Source organism: Triplophysa dalaica, chromosome 3, assembly GCF_015846415.1.
Source record: "Triplophysa dalaica isolate WHDGS20190420 chromosome 3, ASM1584641v1, whole genome shotgun sequence".
Taxonomy (NCBI): domain Eukaryota; kingdom Metazoa; phylum Chordata; class Actinopteri; order Cypriniformes; family Nemacheilidae; genus Triplophysa; species Triplophysa dalaica.
Window position 1 is genome coordinate 7,006,100 of NC_079544.1, and position 23,133 is coordinate 7,029,232.

The 23,133-nt window shown below is 37.5% G+C and overlaps 2 protein-coding genes across 2 annotated transcripts; one reads left to right on the forward strand and one right to left on the reverse strand.

Annotated features, from left to right (window-relative positions):
* Positions 1-211: 211 nt before the first annotated feature.
* On the reverse strand, positions 212-21,092 carry myom1a (myomesin 1a (skelemin)). Its single transcript, XM_056744213.1, is given in 39 exon segments — positions 212-1,370; positions 1,736-1,791; positions 2,090-2,112; positions 2,373-2,409; positions 2,583-2,746; positions 3,011-3,116; positions 3,259-3,297; positions 4,071-4,158; positions 4,387-4,467; positions 5,480-5,605; positions 5,717-5,784; positions 5,875-5,934; positions 6,523-6,667; positions 6,769-6,905; positions 7,408-7,452; positions 7,659-7,765; positions 7,885-8,041; positions 8,125-8,239; positions 8,477-8,652; positions 8,786-8,861; positions 8,863-8,913; positions 9,064-9,260; positions 12,166-12,287; positions 12,386-12,560; positions 12,773-12,956; positions 13,051-13,175; positions 13,515-13,571; positions 13,885-14,084; positions 14,170-14,311; positions 14,921-15,082; positions 15,217-15,378; positions 15,491-15,526; positions 16,174-16,262; positions 16,693-16,785; positions 17,128-17,285; positions 17,742-17,919; positions 18,133-18,261; positions 20,020-20,207; positions 20,621-21,092. Coding segments are annotated over 38 exon segments (4,461 nt in total). The 5' UTR covers positions 20,154-20,207; positions 20,621-21,092; the 3' UTR covers positions 212-1,109.
* Positions 21,093-21,183: 91 nt separating this feature from the next.
* Positions 21,184-23,044, forward strand: myl12.2 (myosin, light chain 12, genome duplicate 2). Its single transcript, XM_056744001.1, has 4 exons — positions 21,184-21,304; positions 21,921-22,128; positions 22,219-22,380; positions 22,542-23,044. Exons 2-4 carry the CDS (start codon positions 21,945-21,947, stop codon positions 22,712-22,714), a joined length of 519 nt encoding a protein of 172 aa, XP_056599979.1. The 5' UTR covers positions 21,184-21,304; positions 21,921-21,944; the 3' UTR covers positions 22,715-23,044.
* The last annotated feature ends 89 nt before the right edge of the window (positions 23,045-23,133 follow it).

The following is a 23,133-nucleotide window of genomic DNA, read 5'->3' on the forward strand; positions in this document are numbered from 1 at the left end:
CAGGCACTTCATCAGAGGCCTCGCGCTCACGTGACACCACACAGAGGAATTCCCCTGAGCGCAGAAGGGGACTAGAAACACTTCCCCAAAAGTTTCTTATGGTTATTTTCTATCAGTTCCACTACTCAATTTACTCATGTAATGTTGAATGGCTTAAAGAACTATATCTCATTTATTGATTAAACAGAACAAGTACACGTTTCAGTTGACCTGATCCACGCTTGACGGGTTTTCAAGTAAACACATTTTCTTAATTGTAGTGGTTTCATTTTATTGCATAGCACTGACGATTGTTTTTTTCAGATTAGCATCTTTGTCAACTGATAACACATCACAAAACAATTGCGTAACACAACAACAGTCTTGCGTGGCATCGGTCTCACATGCGTCTTCTGCCTTGCATCTTTCTAATGGTATGTTTAATGTTTACAACATTTAAAGACACAAATGCATCAAGCCATGCAGGCATTAAACATGAAACTAAAAACACGATGATGCAGATATGAACTAGTTGAGCTATTTTTACAGACCTCATTTTCAACTTTGAGGTTTTGTAATCTTCCTTTAAAGCAGAATTTGATGTCACTTTTATGATATCATATGATACATTGTATCAGAGCAGTAGGTTAACACCACATAAGTTTAATTAAAACAAGACAACAGCAGAGGTACATTTTTTTTTGCTTGCACTGCTTCCGGTTTATGTTTATAAATAAATCAACACTCAAAGCTTTTTAATTCAAATCATGTCCATCTCACTTGTTAATATCACTGTTCCAAAGTATTATTGTTACCTCTGGGTCCATTGTGATTAAAACCAGCACAGTAAAAGGCCTGTATCCTTAGTTGCTATAAAGTACTTAGTATTTAGGGTCTAAATACTTAGTATTGTTTTAACAATCCTGGTTTATCCTGTCTCATAGTTTACCCTGGGATTGTAAATTGCTGGCTTACAATAAAAATCAGGCCTAACAGACGCACTCCACAAATTTTTGCTTTTGGTTTTTGATAAGAAAGATACATGGATTTCCCATATATGAAAAATATTATACTGTCTGGGCATGCTTTGAATAAAAACGCATTGAAATATATACTGATCAACTCGATCTTTACTCCTTCTTCACCGCTTCGTCCTCTGGGATGTAGACGCTGACAGTAAACTCTCCTGCCTCTGTGCCGTACTTGTTCTTCACCAGCAGGGCGTATTTCCCAGAATCGCCTGTGCTGACAGCAGCGATGGTGATGCTGGCAAACTTGCCGTGCTCGAACTTCAGCGCATAGCGCTCATCACCCACCAGCTGCCTGTCGTTCTTTATCCAGCTGACCTCAGGAACAGGATCACCCCATACGTTGCCAGTAAGGTTCAGTGACTGAATAAGGTAGGAAAGAAATGTGAGGTCTTAAAGCATGGGACAGACAACATGGAATGAGGTCCAGAAAATCTGAGATCACAAGTAAAACATTTTTTTGTACCGAATTGAATTTAAAACAAATTACCATTGGGGAAGAAAACTAGAAAATTATTACTTCAGAACTTCCGAGTAAGCTGTTTATTCCAACAGGCATAAACTCAAAAACATTTTGCAAAACCTGATTATCCTTGTTTTCCCAGAAAGATCTGAGAATGTTTCAGTGGATGCAAGAAAATATGAAATTATTTTTTTATGATGAAGTTTTTGTGTGGATTTTAAACCTCACTGTACAATTAAAAGGATATTGCTTGTATATTAGGTACCTTGCCCTCCTGAATGGTCACAACATCTGGCAGGCCGCCCACCACACGGGCACGGTCTATAGACACACAAATTTAAACAAATTGAAAATAAAAGTAATACACTTCAGATATAAAAACTTTAATAAGTTCTGTTTCCTATGACTAAGTAAATCAATATCTGTTCTCAGAGGAAATAACTTTCATTCTAAACAAGCTGTCTGGAATTTTGTTGAGATATATACATTTTCTCTCTCGAACAGAATAACAATTCAACAAAGATAACTTTCGGGGAAGATAGCTTTTTTGTTCATGGGATGCTTCTGAATTTGTACACAAGGTCAGAAGACAAAAATAAGAGGAAAGGCAATTACTTACTTCTCTCGGCTATGGCTGCCGCCCTGAGGAAGGAAGAGAGATAAACACACCGTTACTTGGGTCTTAAAATAGTATTGGAAACTGGATAGGTGAAAGGCTACACGCTTCTTCACTTTTCAATATCAGGAAATACTGAAGCACGAACACATTATGACGCACTCGTGAGTTGTTTATTTCAATGTAAGTGTGACAACAACACGATATGAACTATATGGTTACTATTCTAAGCAAAAACAACAACATATTAGTTTAACCATTTCTTATACTGTATGTAGAGACTTACTTCAGCCTCTTGAATTCTTCAAACGCCTCCTCCCATACTACACAAAGAATGGACAGGAATGAATTTAATAATATTATACATTTACAAGATTATATAATATTTAATAATAAACTGTTGAAAACAAAAAAAACATTAAAAAAAGTTCACATTAATAAATACCAGGACATCAAGGTCCTGGATGAATGTGTACTAGGAACACCTGAACCTTACCTTGTCCTGAGAGGTCAAGGACCCTTTTGACACTGCCTTTGCCATCGAAGATATCAATAGCATATTTGCCCTTATCCTTCTCTGTGGGCTCATTAATTTTAAGCCACAGCTGTTCTCCAGTGACTCCACTTTGAACTCTTTCTGAGTGGGAGATCTTTGTTTCTCTGGTATCAGGCAGAAACACACAAGAAGCATTGGTAAGGCCACGATCCCATGAGTTCAAAAAGTGATACTGGGAAAACACATGTTGGACTTTGGAAAAAATATATGTTTGACATGAACCATTATAAAACAAACATCAGCACCGCCCCCAGAGCTGGTGAACAGATCAATACTTTACAATCACACCTGATGTCACATGAAACTAATGAAAACGGTGCATAGTGCATCCAGTCGTGCTATACAGTTATAAACTATAAAAAGCGTACTTGTTAAGCCAGCCAACACGGAGATCTTCAATGTGGTGCACAACAAAGGAGTACAGAATGATTCCATGCTCCGTGCTCATAACCTTGAGCTCAGTTGAGGAGTTGGCTATAAGAACAGAGAAAAAAAGTCACATGAAAATTGCATGACGAGCTCATGCGTGGATAGTGCTTGAAAGCTCGTTCCTAATGGAGTATCATGTAACGTTCAATAAGGTTGAGTGGCGAGGGATTGACTGCAGAACACTCACCGATAACTCTAAACACTTCGTTCAGCACTGCCTGATAACCTGTTGAGGAGGAATTGCCAGTGAGTGCAAGTGTATGAATTACTGATGGGAATGTAAGATTTTGCGATATTATTAATGTTTCAATTATCACCTTATCAAGTCTGGATTTAATCATTATTTCATTGTATAAGAAAATAATGTTATGTGAACCCTTTTGAAAAATGTTATGTATTTGTCATTTTATTGAATTCTTCAGTTATGTGACAGAATTTTAAATGACAGGAAGTGGAATTCATTGAAATATCAATTAAAGAAATTCTGATTCAACATTCAATATACCAATTCAAACAATATTTGTGTTTCGAAATTGAGATTTTTACATAATCTGAAGCTGACTAAAGAAGCATATGAGATGTTAGAATAGGACAATATCTGTCTGTTTAAAACTCAGGAATCTGAGAGTGCAAAAAATCTAAATATTGAGAAAAGTTGTTAATCAGGGGCCCTGTGGCAGGCCATCCACTCACAAAAATAAAGTTTTGATATATTTAAGGTATGAAATGCACAAAATATCTCCATGAAACATGATCTTTACGTAATATCCTAATGATTTTTGGGATAAAAGAAAGATTGATCATTTTGACCCATACAATGTATTTTTGTCTCTTGCTAAAAATTTTCCCGTGCTACTTGAGACTGGTTTTGTGATCCAGGGTCACATATTATATAACTGTATAATAACACAATATTAAATTAGATAATATGATATAATCAATTGAACATGAGGCAATTGGGAAATCTGCCCAACCCTTGACAAAGCACCTCATACATACCTGCTTCTGTCAGATTCAGCAAAGTCGTGTCTTTTCCTCTTTCGTCCTTCAGTTTGACTTCATATATTCCTGCATCTTTCTTTGAAATCTGTCGAGGAATGTTAAAACAGTAAGATACAGATGGCGGCACGGATTTATCAATCAAAATCAAAACAACACCAAAAGACATTTAAATAAACGAAACAGGAAAGACCGAAAAGACAAGCTTTTCTCCTGCGGAGGATGCTGCAGGCCAACAGAGTACGAGAGAAAAAGACAGCACCATCACATAAAAACAACACATTGACAGTGATGCCAACTTATAAGAACTTCAGACTTTTGGCTTGCTTGGGATTTCTTCGGTGGCGGGTTTCATTTTCCCTTCTTTCTCTTTTTCTTTTTCGCTCTTAATAACAAGCTGTGAATTAAACAAACATTGCAGTTAATGGCGGCACACACTACAGGAGTGGCATGGGATTTGCCTCTCCATTGCGGCATGCACTAACTCCATCTCTCTCAGTCCGTCTGGACTGGCACCTTATTGGTAGTTGAATTCAGCCAAACTCAGATGGTTTTTAATCTTTGTTCCCAATAACTAATCCAAAATGGAAGTAAGACTTGACGTGATATAACAATTTAAGAAATACCATCCAAGTCTGATTGATTTCAGAAAGTGGCTTCCTTTCTAACCAAGGTTCACACACGGAATAACCATATATTTATGATATATGGACATAAATGTTGAAAATTGTATGTATCTCACTGGTTCAATTGATGGAACATGATACACAGAAAATATACAGAATCTATCATTAAAGTCAACATGAAATGGCATTCTCAACTTTAGATTCATATGAATTATTTTCACTATGGAATAGAATACTTAACCAATATTGATTCTATGTAGAATTCTATTATTTTGAATCACAGCTCTTGAAATAAAAAAAAAACTAAACTTAACAACGTAAACACCTGTGCCTTTATCTCTTTAAATCTTCTCATATATCTGATATTACACTCTTAAAAATAAAGGTGCTTAAAAGGTTCTTCAAAGTGATGCCATAGAAGAATAGAAGAATGGTTCCACAAAGAAGCATTCAGCCGAAAGTCCTTTAAAGAACCTGCTCTTTTTTAACTTTTTTATCATCTAAAGAACATTGTTTAACCAAAGAACCTTATGTGAAACAGAAAGGCTCTACAGATGTTAAAGGTTCTTGAGGAACCACAAGGTTCTTTCATGGCACTTTATAACCTTTTGAAGCACCATTTTTTAAGATTGTTGAAACAATCCCCTGTGCCATGCGAAAATCTCATCATTTATGGGTCCGTGTGTCAGAGAGGAAAGTGGCCTTTAGCATAGCAAAGCTTATAGCGTACTGCTCGAACCCCGTATTCAAAATAATATTAGGCCCGCCCAACCACTGTCTGACCTTGCCAATGTCAAAGATCAAATCCTCAGCAGATTTTCCGATCTTCTTCGCATCCTCATCATCCTCTTCAATCTCAATTCCGTCCTTAAACCAGGCAATCTCGGTGGCAGGTTTGATGTTTCCAACCTGTAGCAGGAAATGTGAGGAAAATGACTGAGGGGTTTTTACAAGTATCTATTCAACCCGAAGAAATGAAATACGATTTCATGTCCCCGTTATTGACGCCCAAATCCTGACCTTGCACTTCAGATGCACGTCACACTCCGGGGTGACCTCGAAACTGAGATACTCAACGAAATGAGGACCTGTGTGTGGGAGAATTGTTTAAGACAACTTTGAATAACTTAAATTGCGATTTTAAACTGAAAGGACTTTGGGAACATTGTTCAGGGTACCTTGCCTTCTGACCCACTCTGCTCTCTCAAACTCAGACTTCTTTTGAAGTTCTGCAAACTCTGAAAAACATCATTAGCAAAATGCAAAGAAATTATGAAAGCGTAAAGAATTCAGCATTTTTTGAGTGCTGCTTGGCCATGGAGCTAGAAAATGTAATACAGTCTTGTAGGTTCATTTTTAGTTATAAATGGCACTCTACTGCCCTCTAAAGTACATCCTCATACATAGCTCTGACAGATCGTTCTTGTACAGAAGTATTTTAAAATAACTATTTTAATAGTTTTTTAACAGTTGTGTGTTATTTGTGTAATGTTTAATACTACTCTTTAATAATCTATTGAATTAATTAATTAATGAGTGAAGATACCAATTTTAAAGCAAACACAGTTCTGGTACTTTTTCAAATATGTTATCAATGAATATTGGTTCGCAGAAAGTAATTTGTTAAACTGATGATCCTGACGCATTATTGCAGCAATAAAGATATTTGATGAGGAACATACTCATGACAGACACATTACGAGTTTATTTGCCTGTAATGTTACGTTATATTTATTTCTAGTGATATTGATTTTATCATTCGACTGTAGAGTAATGAATTTCAAATAAAATTGTCAAATTGAGCAAAGCCAACTCATCCGACTTGCCTTCTCCGATAAGGACTAAGCTGGTGCGACCGGTTGCTTTGCCATCAACGAGGTTGAACGTGAAGGTTCCTTCATCAGTAACTTCCAATGAGTCCATGAACAATTCAATGATCCCAGTGCTCTTGTCAAAGTTCATCGTGTACTTCTAAAAAGTATTATGAAAAACATGCTGCATGTTTCCAACGTTCTGTCATAAGCAACAATGTTCGTGAATGTAACGGGAGATAATGTTTTGATATGCTGTACCTTTCCTTGAGAGATGATATTATCATTGAAAACATTCTCCACTTGGCAGTTAGAAGTGAACTTGCCAACTTGGGCCCAGAAACGCACACGTCCTTTCTCCTGAAGCTCAATGGACATTTCAGTTTTGAAGGGAATTACTGCAGAATATTGCAAACAGTTAATTTACAACTACATACTGAGTGATACATGTTTGTTAAGAGACATAAGACAGGATACACGGAGTACACACTGACCGTTTGGAACTGCTGGATGTTTTTAAAGGAGCAGTTCACCCCAAAAAAATTCTGTCATGAATTACTCACTCTCCAGTTGTTCCTGTATAATGTTCTGTATAAGAGAAAGATATTTGGCAAACAGTTCTTGGACCCCATTGACTACAATGGTAGTCAAAAGTGCCCCATGCTTTCCTACATTCTTCAAAATAACAGAAATAAATATACAAAGCTATGTGTCCTAATAAGGTAGTCAATGGGGTACAAGAACTGTCTGGATACAAGCATTCCTCCAAATATCTTTCGCTGTGATCATCAGAACAAAGACATTTATACAACTCAAAGGATGAGTAAATGATGAGAGAATTTAGATTTTTGGGTGAACTGTCCCTTTAAGGTGTATTTGTAGTACAGTAATCCTACTTACTGGGGAACTTGTTGTCATGGCTGATCTCCAACAAACGCTTAAGTCCTACAGAGAGAAAACAATATGATCAAAAAGCCTTTGATTTGTGATTCATTTCAATTGTGTAGCATTGTTTGTTTATGGTTTGCGGAGGAAAAACAAATAGTAGCACGGCTTAAGGAAATGACTTTGAGATGCTTGTGTTTATGCTTGGACGTCATTTGACAAAATGTAACGGGATGGAATATCAGCCAGAAATAAAAGTGACTCGCCTTCCTCAGTTAGCTCGTAGCTGGCCGAGAAACCTTCAGTGTTTGTTACCACACAAGAGTAAATGCCCAGGTCCTCCACTGATGGATCATTGAAGATGGCTCTTGACCTGCAGAAGGAAAATGACTAGTTTGATCGAAGTATTTTGAAGTATGAGGACATTTGCGAAAAGTGAAGATTGTCATTGACTTGTAGAAGAGTGTCTTAGATTATGCTAAACCAACTCACTTGCCCCCGACAGTCTCAATGGTAAGACGAGAAGTGTCGGTGAAGGCCTTATAATTTTTAGACCACATAAACTGAGAGCTTTCTTTAAGGTCGGAGCACTCAAAGTTCAGAGAGATCACACCGTCATCATCCACATCCACAACAATCTCATTGGTTCCTGAGGAAAAGCCAACATGTGTAGTAAAATGAAAAACAAAAGGTAGTTAAAAAACGCAGATGTCTACGTGTCCATAGACTCACCAGTTCGAGTCTGAGCCAAAACAGCATCAGTTGACTCTGAGGGTCCACCGACACCTGCCAGATTTTTAGCGTGAACACGCAACCTGTAGGAAACACCCTCTTGAAGACCAGTCACCTTTAATAAATAGAGAAAACGCATAAATAAAGACCACTGCGTGATGGCCCCTTTGTGTTCTTTTGAATACCACCTAAATTCCTCAACAAGACATGTTTCCTAAAAGTTGCTTCATTAAAGTTATTTGTTGTTAAGAATGAATGTGTTAGCCTTAATAATATCTTTAAACTTGTGTGCCTCACAACATTGACAAAATTCATATTTAGAAGCATTTAAAACTTTATGAAAAGTCATCACCTTCATAAAAGTCTCTTTTGTGGACCTCTCTTGGACACATCTCCATCTGCCATCCTCCTCTTTAAAGTCCACATAATACCCAGTTACAGGACTGCGGCCGTTGAACGTTGGTGGTTCCCACAGAAGCACCAATGAGTTCTTACGCACCTCGAGGACACGCAGGCCCTGAGGAGGACCTGGGTTTCACAAAAAAAGTGAAATATGAGCACAAAGATGCAAAACACTGGTTACATCGTGATTATTTAGTTTAAAACTATATCTAACATTAAAATCTCATTGTATGATTTACATGCTGATGATGTGGTGTACCTGGAACAGCAACAGTCCATTCCTTGCATTCCAAGGGGACACCAGGTGTGGAAGCTTCACCAACACCACTCTGGTTGAACTGCACGCACCTGGAACTGATAGAAAGTGTTTTCTTTCAAGTCCGTCACCTAAGCCAAGAAGAAAGAAGGAATAAGAGTAATTTATTATTTCAGTCTTTTGCATATTATAATTGCTCATTTCGATCAAATGTACTTGAACTTATCAATGAAAACTTCATAAATCTGCCACAAATCCAACATTTAGACGCAAAGACCTGCCTTATAAGATGTGTCAGTGACTGCCTTGTTGTTGAGCTCATTCCACTTGCTTGTGACTCCATCTTTAACTGTCCTGTAGTCCAGATAGTAACCTCTGATATCTGCTCCTCCGTTGTTAGCAGGAGCGGTCCAGCCCAGCACCATGTAGTCACGAACACTCTCCAGCAGGGTGACACCGGTGGGAGCGCTCGAGGTGGCTGCAGCAGGAATAAGTTTAGTTTAGCCTTGCATCACATCATTATCGATACATTTTGTCTTCTAGAGATGGGCTGCCTGTATGTCTTCATAGAATGTGATCAGCATATGAATATAAAATGTGACAAATGTTTTAAGTGTTTTTTTTAAGAACATTTCCGTATTCTGTAATCCGTATAAGATTCAAGTCAATAATTTTTGCCTACAGGACTATCACTGGATCTGCACCGGCCTACTTTCACAGCTCCTACACACCTACACCCCATCAAGAACCCTGTGTTCAGCAAACCAGCGGCATCTTGTATTGCCTTCTCAAAGGGCAGTAAATCCCTTTCCCGCTCATTCCCCTTCACAACTCCTTCCTGGTGGAACATTCTTCCTAACTCATTCCGGTCAACCACATCTCTTACAACATTCAAAAAACTACTTAAAATCCATCTCTTCTGTGAATACTTGACAGACAAATGACAAATACTGACATTCTCTCAACAGGTATTTTTCAGGTATTTTTTTGATGAACCTGGTAACTTGGTATTAGCACCTATTGTATTATTGCTCCTTTATGACATATGGCTTTATTGCTACCTGAACTCTCTGTAAGTCGCTTTGGATAAAAGCGTCTGGAAAATGACTCAAAATGAAGAAGAGGGCAACACTTCATACTGCACAAAATCTACAAACTCCGCACATAATCAGTTAATAAGTCAGTAAGCATGCAGGTTATACAGAGTAACATGCACCATCTTCACAAAGTCATGTTTTTAATAGAAAGTTGATGACAATAGTAAGTTTTGAAAAATTTGTAACACGATTTTACAGTGCCCTTGTTACACATGTCATTCCTATAGTATTTACTATAAATGTTGCATAATTACATGTAACTAAACCATAACTCTATAGTAATCCCTAAACTCTATAGTAGCCTAAGTACTTTTAGTTAATTATTATCACTGTATTTAAATATTTACATATAAAGTGTAACTGAAAATTATTATAAGGTATGTCTGTCCAGAAAAGAAAGATACTGAGTACTCTTACCATATCGAATACATACAGTATTGTGAATTTATATACAATGTATTCTCATTACGGTATTGATCATTTAGGGGGAAATGTGCTTAACTGTTGTGAGAATTATGTCACAATTCAAAACATTTCATGGGTCTTAGAATGGACTTAGACAGTTAAATAATTTTTTTGGAGTAAAGTACAACCCAGGATTTTGTGATATTAACTTGACTGTACTTGACATTCTAAGTATATAATGATACACATAGATCTGTCCCAGTCTGAACAGGCCTACTGTACTCACTGTGCTCTTCAAAACTCATGCAGGATGCAGGATGACCTTCTCTTCCCCACCCTGCTTATGCCCTTGCTTGCGCACCCTGCCATCATTCACAAAAACAGACATACAGCACAGGCACACCTGTATGACGACACACAAAAACGCACTGTTCTATGTGTCAATGTGTAATTTGAATTCTACTGTGACTGCTTTGCTTTGATTATCTAGGTGTCTGTGCCACACAGGATTTCCTCAGTGTTTCTTACGGAAGGAAATGAGTAAGGACTGCGGGCATGCAACAGCAGGAATGGATTTAATGATGTTCATGCTGCATGCAAGCTCGGTTTTGTTTTTGCATCTGGGAGATATGCAAAGTATGAGTGGTACTGCATAATAGTGATTTAAGGACAGACGCTATTGTACAACAAAAGAGAATCACAGATGATTTTGTGCTGGTAGGGGAAATTATGTTGGAAATCACAGATAAAAAACTGTTCTTTCTCCAAAAGCTACAGGAACATCTTGTGAGTAAGCGTACAAACGAGGAAAGAACCACTTTATGTGTAAATGTACACTGTATAAGCATTCCCTAGACCAGAGTTGGCGTCTATGAAATTGTATGCATGTGAAGCTATAAGTTATTTAAAGGGGTCATATGGCGCGAATACGTGTTTTTCTGTGTCTTTGGTGTGCTGATGTTCCAAAAGTGGTAAGAGGCGTTACATGTCCGACACACGCTTGCAGTGTTCGACCAATTACTACGCACTGGATAACTGGCCAATCATAGCACACCTCGCTTTTCAGAGCAATCAGAGCCATTGAGAGAGAGTCGCATCTTCTACGTTGACTTCAATGGAACAATTCTTTCAAGACTTTCAATAGTTCCCAGAAGTTACAAGTAACTCATGGAGCTGCAACTAAACAGACCAACTGAGGTAAACTTCTAACCCATTTAAAGACGAAAGCTATTTTTTGAATATAAAAATGAAAGAAATAAAGCATTTAAAGAGAAAACATAACTTCTACATGAAGGCTCCATGAATCCTGTGACACAGGCTCGCAATAGTTCCCGGTAGTTACCAGTTACGCATGGAGCTGCGACTAAACAGACCAACTGAGGTAAACTTCTAACCCATTTAAAGACGAAAGCCATTTCATGAATATAAAAATGAAAGAAATAAAGCATTTAAAGAGAAAACATAACTCCAAGGAACTATCTGAAGGCTCCATGAATAACATGATGCTCCAGCGTTATGGACTTCCGTTGGCAGGAATCTCTCTCTCAATGGCTCTGAGAGCGAAGAGCTTTGTAAATAACCTGTTTGTTTCAGAGAGTCGAGGCAAAGAGAAGATACAAACATACAAAGTATTGCAAAATACAGCGTTTTTTAACCGTAAATCGTGTATAAACTTTGCATAACATCTAAAACAAACTATAGTATTCGTTTAAGCACTGTCATATGACACCTTAAAAATTCTAAGTCGTCAGCAACACTTCAAGCTACAAACCAAAAACTGTAGTCAGTTGCGTCAAACGTGAGTTACACCCCAATAGTGTGAAGTGCTGTGAAACTCAGTTTAGATTTCACAGTTGTACTGACAGCTGCAAGAATACTCACCAATTGCTGCCTGCACAATGCAGACCTCAGAATCCGCAGTGCTTTGACTGTATCCAGCAGCGTTCACAGCCTTCACCCTAAACACACATTTGTCTCCACCGTTCAGCCCGTGGCATTCAAACCTGCAACCAAAAGAGATTGACAGCTTTCAAGACAAGCTTTGACTTAAATTCACCACGTAATACCGAACATAAACACTTCAGTTTTCTGGTGGGCATACCTTGTGCCTTTGACGGGCTTGTTGTTGCAGGGAACCCAAACACCGCTGCCATTGGCGCTAACCTCAATATAATAACCCACCAGATTCTTCACCTCTTTGGATGCCCCCCAGGTCACAACCACAGAACTGTCAGTGCTTCTGATGGGAACGATAGGACCTGGAATAGACGGCAGGTCTGAAAGCAAAACAAACAGCGTACAGAATATTAATACAGTAAACGTAAAAGAAAACATTATAAAATTATGTAAATAATAATTTTGAGGCTTAATACATTGCAACAGAATTAATATAAGCCCTTATATCAAGAACTACTGAAACACTCTCTATTATGCAATACTAAACATGTTTCAGTAACCTATTTTCTATTTTTGTGTCAAGAGCTAATACCCAATCTGTCTCCCACGGTGGTCGCCCCAGTTTCTTCCGACGGCTCCCCAACACCAGCAGAGTTGCAGCTGCGAACACGGAAGCTGTAGGATTTACCCTCAGCAAGGTCAAAGAGGGCATAGCGGGGAGATTTCACTGGCATCCCGGGGTTTACCCTCTGCCATGTGTCAGTGTCCACCAAACACTGAAAAATGATTTGTAATGTAAACAGAGGGGTTATACTCTCATACAAGGTAAAAAGCTCATAAGAAAATGGTTTATTGTTCTTTTTTCCTCACCTTCTCCACATAATACATGACACCCTCATGGCCTCTCTGCACAGGGGGCTTCCAGCTCAACACCACGTAACTTTTGGTAGCTTCAGTGACAGCCAGGTCAGAGGTTGGACCAGGGACTACCCCAACTGAAAGAGACAAGGAAAATAAAGCAGAGAATTTACAATCACTCTGACGGCAAGGTCATGTTGGATATTATTTTTATTTATGACTAGTATACAGTACAGAAGCATGAAATTAAAATGGACCCTACTTGCCTTCATTCATTCATTCTCATTAAATGTGAGCTTTATAATTGTTAATAAAAATCGAGCAATTTTTTTTCATAATATCAATTAAATGAAGTCCCACCCAGTTTCAGTGTAGAATTTAACTTTCCAAAATCAAAATTTTTCATTTAACTTTTTAACATCACATCAATTTGTCTTTATAGTGTCTTAAATTAAAAGTTTGTACGAATATTTTACCTGTAGGGTCTTCCTCGGTAAATTTGATCATTCCAGTCCATGGAGCAGAGGGACCGGCTGTGACAAACAAAACATAATGTATACATCCAAATTAACTTAAAGAGATAGTTTACCCAAGACTGAACATTCTGTCATCATTTACTCCCCTTCATGTCATTCCAAACCTGCTTGACTTTGTTTTCTTCTGCAGAACTCGAAAAAATATATTTTGAAGAACTTTGGTAACCAAACAACATGGATCCCCATTGACTAACAATACATGAACACAAAGCAACTTAGACATTTCTCAGATGATCATCTTTTGTGTTCCACAGAAAGAATTTGAAAGACATGAGGATGAATAAATAATGGTAGACATTAACTCACTTACCTCTGAGACGAGCACGATCTGCAGGGTCCACTGCAGCTACGGGGTCAGAGGGACGGGACGGCCGGCTCACGCCTGCTGTATTAAAGGCTCGCACTCTAAATGTGTAAGAGCGACCCTCAATAAGCCCGGTGACAGGAAAGCGGGCGTATTTGACTGGAGTGTCATTACACTGGGCCCAGTGATGAGTGCCAACCTCACACCTGTAAAGACATACTTCATTGAGGAACATTGACCTGGCCTTTAAGATCCTATTGGTGATGAGCCTTAAAATTCCATATGACTCACCTGTCAATGTAATAGCCCATGATGGAACTGCTGCCCTCCACCGCTGGCTGCTTCCAGGTGACGACCACATAATCTTTATTAGCGTCATAGCAACGCACATCAAGAGGAGCAACAGGGACCCCCTCCTCCTCCACATCAGCATCTGATACACACATACACACATTTCTACCTACTGTCATATCTAAGTGTGGGACGGTAAGATACAAGACAACGCCTACGCTTAGTGAACATAATACTCATATAATATCCTCAGTTGTGTTTCTTTATTCAGGTAAGAACAAGGAAACATATATTCTGATGATTTGTATATCTTGAAAGCCCCATAAAAGATATGAGAGCTTTTTAACACAAGTCTTTAATAAACACCTTATTTGTAAGCTAACAACAAGACTAATTTCCAGGTGGTACTAGGTTTCTTTTTTAACGGTTTTAAAGGTTTTTTTAAGTACACTCCGAGATATTTTAAGGAACATAACATGTCCTCCCCACTGACTGCTTTTGGTGCCGTCAACCAAAAATAGAAGCAGCATTCTCAGAGTGAAACCAAATACACGTGGCAACTTGCTTCTTAAAGATGCAGTACACATTTCCCAATTATTGGGCAACTGACATTAAATTAAAACATTACATTTTTTAAAGAAGACTTTCAAAAGCTAATGTGCTCTTCAGGTTTTCAGATCAGGCAACGTGCACATTTTTGTCACGGTACATTCTTTACAGCAGATGTGGCAAAATATACAGTAGGACTGACCTCTAACAAAAACATAGCAAGAGTGGGAGTCGAAGCCTGACTTGGTGTTGACACGCAGGGTGTAGAGACCCTCATCTTCTTTGTTGAGGTGCACAAGAGTCAAAGTTGCCCGCTCTCCACTCCAATGCATGGTTACCCACTTAGAAGGTGACAAGGCGACACCTGATGAATAAGTGAAGTCACCATCAAAGACTGCTAGACTACTTATTATTTATTAGAGCCTTAGATCTCCTATTAGATCTCCAACACAATGACAGAGGATGAACAGTGAAACAGTGAGCTCATACAGGACCCACCATTTCTGGACCACACGATTTCTGGCTGGTAGCGTTTGACATTGGGGTAGACAATGACAGTACAGCCCAAACTCATAGTCTCTCCCTCGCGTCCAAATGAAACGGCAAACTTGTCAATGATGGTAGTGAGAAAGGTGACTCCATACTCAGGACTGAAACCATCTAAAGAGAACATGAACAGAAACAGCTCAAAGAAAAACAAGTCCAACAGTTTTGCGCTGTATAAGAGTATTAGTTCATGTTGCTAGATAATTCTATGGTATGTGAAACTTACGAGGCCTTTCAATCACCTCCTTTTCATCCTTGAACCCTTAAGAATGGAAGCAAAGGATTTGACAAACAAATGAGTTGTGCTACATGAAAGGTTATTCATTCAATTTGAAGTATTCTAGGTAAAACTACGGTTAATAAGCCTTTGCAGAGAGCAAATGGAAAGACAATCTAGAATTAAGGTGCTGCAGTGGCCTTTAATGAACACTTAACACAGCTCTTAAATTCAAGTTCAAGTCAAGTTCAAGTAATTTATATATAAAGCACATTTTAAGCATAGCCCAAGCCAACCAACAATTGTCATAGCATAAGAATAAAAAGAGAGAAAAATAAAAAATATATATATAAACATATGAAAACATAACATTTCTACAATCAATAAAAACAAACAGAAAATACTCTGGTAAAACAGGTTTTACCAATTACCACATGCATTAAAAGCCAATGAAAAAAGATGGGTTTTAAAAAAGGCTTTGAACTATGATAAGGTGTAAATTTAATAGAAAGATGTAGATTAGACACTTCTTGTTAGAGTAAACATAAAGGTATGACATTTAATTATGACCTTCATTAACTTATAACACAAACGTAATTAAAATATGACAAGACAACAACTGTTGATCATTCAGGGCAATGCAAATACTAGTCAATGTTATTATTCAGACTGATAAATGTATGTATACTCACTTTTGATAATGACAGAGGCAAAAGCAGAACTTTCTCCCTTCACATTGAGAGCAGAGATCCGATACTCAGCAGTGTCATTGAAATTACAGCTGTAATCCACAAGAATAAACATACAAAAAATAATATATTATATTATATTACATTACATTATATATGAAGAGTTTGGTTCCAAAATGAGAGAACTCCATTTTCTAATTTTTTCAAAAATCATGTTCTTTTATGATGTTATCAGGTTTTTATTGTGTTTATTTGTGTTGGTTAGCTGTATTTATTTGTTATTGTGGCTTTAATCAAAACATACCGCTGTAGCAACATACCAAACTGAAGTTATGTCATTTTGGAACCAAACTCTTCATATGATCTAATTATATTATTTAAGCAACACTTCAGGATGGTGATATTAATGAAGAATGAATTTAGCACATTTTATATAATAAAATAAGGAACACTGTAACTAAGACACGTTGCACAAAACACATAATAAATTTAAATAATACAATTAATTAAAACTTTCTTTACTTCTTGATTTCCAGAGAATGCATGTTGTATTGGCTCTCTGTGACGTATTTCTCAGAGTGAGCTTTTGCATCGATAACAACATTGTTTTTGTACCTGAAAGAACAATTAGGCAATAGTTAGGCAGAGTTTACAATCAACATCAATCTTATCGCTCTACATTAAATGTATCCAAACGTATGGTGTAACACTTAATTTTGATAGACCACTTAATTTACAAATTATAATAAACTTCAGTCAGTAGAGTTTTAAGACTGTCTGCAAATACTTGCTATGGAATAATGAGTTAGTTAGTTGACATGTAATTGCAAAGTTACTTATAGTGACACATACCTCGAGTATGGTGTCTTAACTGGACTATTAAAATAAAGTGTAACCAAATTATTTTAGTGTAACCTAAGTAGTTTTAATAATAACATTTTCTATGTGGTTTCTAACCAGGCCACACGGGGTTTGGGCCATCCAGCCACGGTGCAGTGCAGGGTCACACTCTTTCCCTCCCACACGGTCTGGCCACGTGGTTTCACAATGAACTCCGGTGGGTGAGTCAAACTGTCTACATTCATCTTCTTCTGGAATTCATCTTTCTCGTGGATCTTGAATAAAAAAAGTACTATATGAGAATAATACTGGTTTTATTTGAAAATAAAGTTGACTGACACATGGTAAAATAAGTCAGCTTTCATTTAATGTAGTTTGAATCTACATATACGCGTGTCATGTTCTCTAAAATAAAATAAACGTTTTCTGGCTCCGATATTGTTTCAAAAAGTGTCTCGCTGCTGTCACCAGGAGAATTAGGAAATCCCCCGCAAGGCTAAGGTGTCTCATTTCAGTTGGCTTCGTGGACTTCTGAGGGTGCACCGTTTAAAGACCAATTCCTCATTTTATGTCCGCAACCATATAAGCCTTCGAATTGGGACACAGCTTTCATATCCTCAACATTTTAAATGTCAAGATGATTTAAGGTGAGCCTTTCCAGGTGAACAATCCCATTAGAAGACCCAGAAGATCTGAAGTCACGAAAACATCTTAAATGTACTAGATCTAACCTTTCTGCTCAGAGTCATGCGATCGGCAGACTCTCTCATACTGGTCTCCCTGGTCTTCTTATGAACCCTCATCTTGAAGTCGGTATCCCTGGAGAACAGGTTTCTCATGACAACATACCCCACACCCTCTTCCTTCACCTCCTCCTGGCTCTCCATCAGCTCTTGGGTGGCTAAATGACTGAACATCAAGATTGAATTAATAAGTACAAAACTTGCCTAAAAACTCCCCATGCAATTTGGCATATCTTATATATAACCATGATAAGCATCACAACATTAAAAAAATCAGAAATCAAGAAATAGTGCAGTGCTGATATAAAGTCTTGTGTATCAGTTTTACATACTTCCCTTTCACACTATGGGATGTGGTCCAACTAACGTGTGCAATCACCTGGTTCTAAAGACCGGTATAACGTATCCAATGACCCCGTTTTCTTTGTCCACTGCCAGATGAGCTCGCTTGTCTTTTTTGGAGACTGCACTTATTTTCTTCTCTTTCTTCTTAGTTGATGTGTTGACCCTAAACAACAAGAGTCAGGTCAAAAACTAAAAGGGCAAATTCTGTCACGATAAACTGACTCTCTTGTTCCAAACCTGGATAAAATTTATTTGTATGGTTGAACACAGAGAAAAATATGGACGAATTCTTGTAACCAAACAGTTCTTGGACCTCATTGACTACTATAGTAGGAAAAATGTCTGCATCAAAATATCTTACTTTTGTTCAACAAAGCAAAAAAAGTGATTTTCTTATATACCATGGTAGTCAATAGGGTCAAAGATATGTTAGGTTTTAAGCATTCTTTCAATATCTTTCTTTGTATTCATCAAAACCAAGAAATTTATACAAATTCAAAAACTCAAGGGTGAGTAAATGATGACAGAGTTTTCATTTTTGGGTAAACTATCCCTTTAACAGAATAGGATTAAACAGAGTCTTAGTGTGTTAGTGGCCAGTACATATTTGCAGAGAGACTCAATATTAAGCATTTTTTTTCAATCTTATTGTAAAAGAGAAAAGCAGCAGCATATTAGAATATGAAAGTTTTAGATTTGCTTGTTGTTGTCTGCACATCACTTATACCATCACTTAACCATATTTTAATTGCAGAAATCTAGCCTATTATACTATATAAATATCCATTTCAATAATTGTCCCTTGTTTTGATTTTTTTATTAATGTGTTTGGTAAAAAAATCATGACCGGTTGGGAAACATTCTTAAAAACACATCATCGGAAGATAAACCCAATCATATGCAACTGATCCGGACACTCATTCACTTCTGCCAACAGTATTATGGGCTTATTCAGGTTTAAAGATAAAACAGGGCTCTCAATTTAAATACCAGTATGATCATTTGATCTCCTACAAGATTGCAAAATATCATTGGAATACAGCAGCTTCCAGTCCTTCTGAGGATTTGTTTCCTAATAAATACAGTAATACAGAAGAGCTGACGAAACAATAAGTGAAAATGAAGAGATTACAGCATACCGTGTCAGAATACACATATTCACTATAATTCAACAAATATTGTTGGGATAACATAATAATAATCATAATCATAACATAATGTTCAAATCAAATCACTACGAAACTATAAAAAAAATGACAAGCTTCAGACGACTGGCCACTGGCCCCTTCTGTACAAATAACAACCATCGGAGACTTCACAAATATGAGGATTTGCAGACACTTTCCTCAGTATTCCAACCCCAGATTTATGTATGTACAGTTACAGTCCAGCCCAACTAATGTGATTTCAAGTTTCAACGACTATAAATAAACTTTTTACAACCATTAATAACTTTGGCTCATTCTCACAGAGGCTCAATTTCGTCCTGCCACCTGTGAGTCAAGCTGTCCTAAACAGCACAACCGTTCCCCTATAATAAGGTTTCTAAATACTCTAAACATACAAACAAAGTAAAAAAACACAGGTCTGAAAGAAACCTGGAAGTACTTCTACAACGGAGCACATCAACGACAACCCATTTTTCTACCAGCAGGTTAAAAACTATTTCCAGTAAAGTCAAGTAAAGAGTTCTTCTAACCCTTATAACTAAGCCAACCAGCTTCAAATAAATCATTGCACACCTTTTTTTAGGAGAAGGCAGATAAACATCAATAGGTTATACAGAAGACCTCTTTAGAAAAGCAGGGGGCATTGTGTTAAAAAAGGGGGTTATAGCAGCACTTGTAAGGGGTTGCGTCACAGGAGCCATTCTTCAGGGCAGCATGAGCACGGGGGTCACACGTCCCCTCTGTCCTCTTACCCATGGCTGCTCACATAAGCAGCGTAAGAATGGCTGCTAACAGATGACAAGGAGCTGTGATGATAGCTGCTCTCAAAGTGCGTCTCGAGGTCCCGTTTCTCCTGCTCCTTTTGTACTTTTAAGGATCCCGACATCCTGAGTGTGCTTTATGATCAGACGAAGAAACTCCTTTCTCTCTCCGTTCACAGCTTCAAATTCCCATTGAATGTCAATGCACAAAATAAAACATAATTGACAACAAATGCTGAAAGGAGCTATTCTTGCTTGTTTACTTTCCCAAAATGGTTTGAAATACACATTCTGTTTTCAATGAAATGAATGTAATTACGTTAAATGGAATTCTTTGATTAAATAACATATGATAAGATGACAATAATAAGACCATTTAAGTCGTACCCTACATAGGCAGACAATATAGATATGTTTAAAGTACAGTATGTCTATTGGACAACACTAAAATGACAAGCAATTCGTTCAATAAACCGTTCTGTTGTGATGGTAAGTCACAACAGGTTAAGTTCCACATAACTGGCTGAGTTAACACTTCATTTTCTCTGTCTGGGCCAGGGCTAGCCTCTGTTGTAAATACACTGTCACTTACCAAAATCAAAGTTGGAGGAAAAGTTGTAAGACTCCAAAAATGAGAAGCGAGTGAGAATGGCACTGCGGTGGGGATGAGGCAGCCGACAGGAACAAAAATAATGCTGCCACTCTGCAGATTGCTCTGGACAGCCACGACCTTGTATGGCCACCGGGTCTGTTAAATATAGACCTTGAGAGGCTGTTACAACCTGTGAACGCTGACAAACGCGCGAAATTCAAGATATAAATGCAATGAATTATCAATATTATTGAAACTAAAGATGATCTTCTCTTATGGTAAATTGGTCAGCGTCACCTGCACTCTGTACTTATTAAATAACGCTCATACTATTTTACATTAAAAACAATTTTGACATTGTACATTACGCTAATTAATACACATTGCAATTTATCTTATTTAAGGTACGCGGTCCTTAGTTAAACATAGAAGCTACACCTGACAAAAACACCCGTTACATTTTATCTTTCGGTCTAGCGGTAATTATTTTGGCATTCTTCCCGTAGGACTACATGTCCCACCTGATAGAATAACTCATGGACTATTCCTGTCGGTGATGTAATGATATATCGATGGGACTTTCCCATTGCGGTCAACTTCATAGGGGTGTTTGGAGCTCCAGCAGTGACTAGCGTGGCAGGCGTTGTTTGAGGTGTCCTGGGTTTTTGTTTCCGGAGGGTATAGGTAAGTATAATATAATTTAATGACATTGCGATCACGATATTTTAATTGTTGTTGTAACTGACTTTATAGTTTGAATGTAATTCACAAACGACATATTACTGATGACAAATAAGAGCGCTCATCCGCTAACTGGCGCATTATTAGTAACGTAACTAAGTTATGCTATTTCATGTAAACAATTCATGTTTTGTTATTGACTGTTTGTGCTCATACAAAGAGATCATATTTGAATGTGTCCAAAGGAATATAAATTGTATCTAAATAATGATAAGTGTTTGTAGCGTACAGTAAGCTAGCTAACCAGCTAATGTTAGTCTACTGTTCAGCTCATGTTTACGCACTTAGCAAAACAATAATTTACAGCCTTATAGTTAGCTGTTTTAATGCGTTTGTTTAAAATAAGGTCAGTTTTTAATATTAGTGCTCAATAATCACGTGATAAAAATAGTATTTTGTGTACTGAAGGCAGAATGTGTTTTTGATGTATGGATGTATGTATGTATGTATGTATGTGTGTGTGTGTTTTATTATACCTCGTGTCTTAACGTAATCTTTACACAACACGTGTGAGCTGTTGCTAACTTTTAGGGCTTACCGGCAAAATGTTTTATTTCAGTTGTTACAGCACAGAAGTGTCAAAATGTCAAGCAAAAGGGCTAAGGGAAAAACCACCAAAAAGCGCCCCCAGCGGGCCACCTCAAATGTGTTTGCCATGTTTGACCAGTCACAGATCCAAGAGTTCAAAGAAGCTTTCAACATGATTGATCAGAATCGGGATGGCTTCATTGATAAGGAGGATCTGCATGATATGTTGGCCTCATTAGGTAAAGACATAGTAAAGTTGGTCAACAAAACATGTTAACCCTTCTATCCGTAAGCAGATTTTGATGAAATGCTGTTATTTTTTATGAAAGGTAAGAACCCTACAGAAGAATACCTCGAAGCAATGATGAATGAAGCGCCTGGTCCTATAAATTTCACAATGTTTCTCACAATGTTTGGAGAGAAACTTAATGGAACGGATCCTGAGGATGTTATTAAAAATGCCTTTGCTTGTTTCGATGAAGAGGGCACAGGTAAGCATTACCAAATGGGAAGCATCAAATTACTGAAATAAAATAGCAATGGTAGCACTTTTATTAGTCTAATTAGTCTGTCATCAAAATCAGTTAAATGTGGCATTACTGCTGTTTTTGGTTATTATTTTAACACTTGTTACATTTATATTTGGTGACAGGTTTCATTCAGGAGGAATACCTTAGGGAGCTCTTAACCACAATGGGAGACAGGTTCACAGATGAAGAAGTAGATGAGCTGTTCAGAGAGGCTCCTATTGACAAGAAAGGGAACTTTAACTATGTGGAATTCACACGCATCCTGAAGCACGGTGCTAGAGAGAAAGATGATTAGAACAGGGCTGGGCACTACTGACACTAATGAAAACTACACTGTAATATTATGTGTTTGACTCCTTTTCCAAAATGGGCTAGTGCAAGGGAAAACCTAAATCAGCAAGGTGATATCAATTGACATTACTTTTGGACATTCTCTTACACAGTCTAAGTAGACTTGTACATACTTATAATACACACGAAAATTAATATGCGATAAACCTCAAAATAAAACAATTCTGTTGTGGGATGTAAATGTTGAAAAATAAATTCTGAATATATGACGTTATTGTATGGAGTTTTAGCTGGATTCACATTTTGTAATTAATAAACTATTTGAAATAAGGTATGCAAGTCCTCCAATTTTCATTGCAGAATGTGATATAGTTGATGGAAAACAAGGCAGTGGGTCTTCCCTCATATATTTTTAAAAGAAGA

What these genes read in the sequence shown, in the direction of transcription:
- myl12.2 (XM_056744001.1), top strand. Translation starts at nt 21,945, where the DNA reads ATGTCAAGCAAAAGGGCTAAGGGAAAAACCACCAAAAAGCGCCCCCAG. An exon ending in TGATATGTTGGCCTCATTAG is followed by an intron (nt 22,129 to 22,218) that starts GTAAAGACATAG and finishes TTTTTATGAAAG; the next exon opens with GTAAGAACCCTACAGAAGAA. An exon ending in TTTCGATGAAGAGGGCACAG is followed by an intron (nt 22,381 to 22,541) that starts GTAAGCATTACC and finishes ATTTGGTGACAG; the next exon opens with GTTTCATTCAGGAGGAATAC.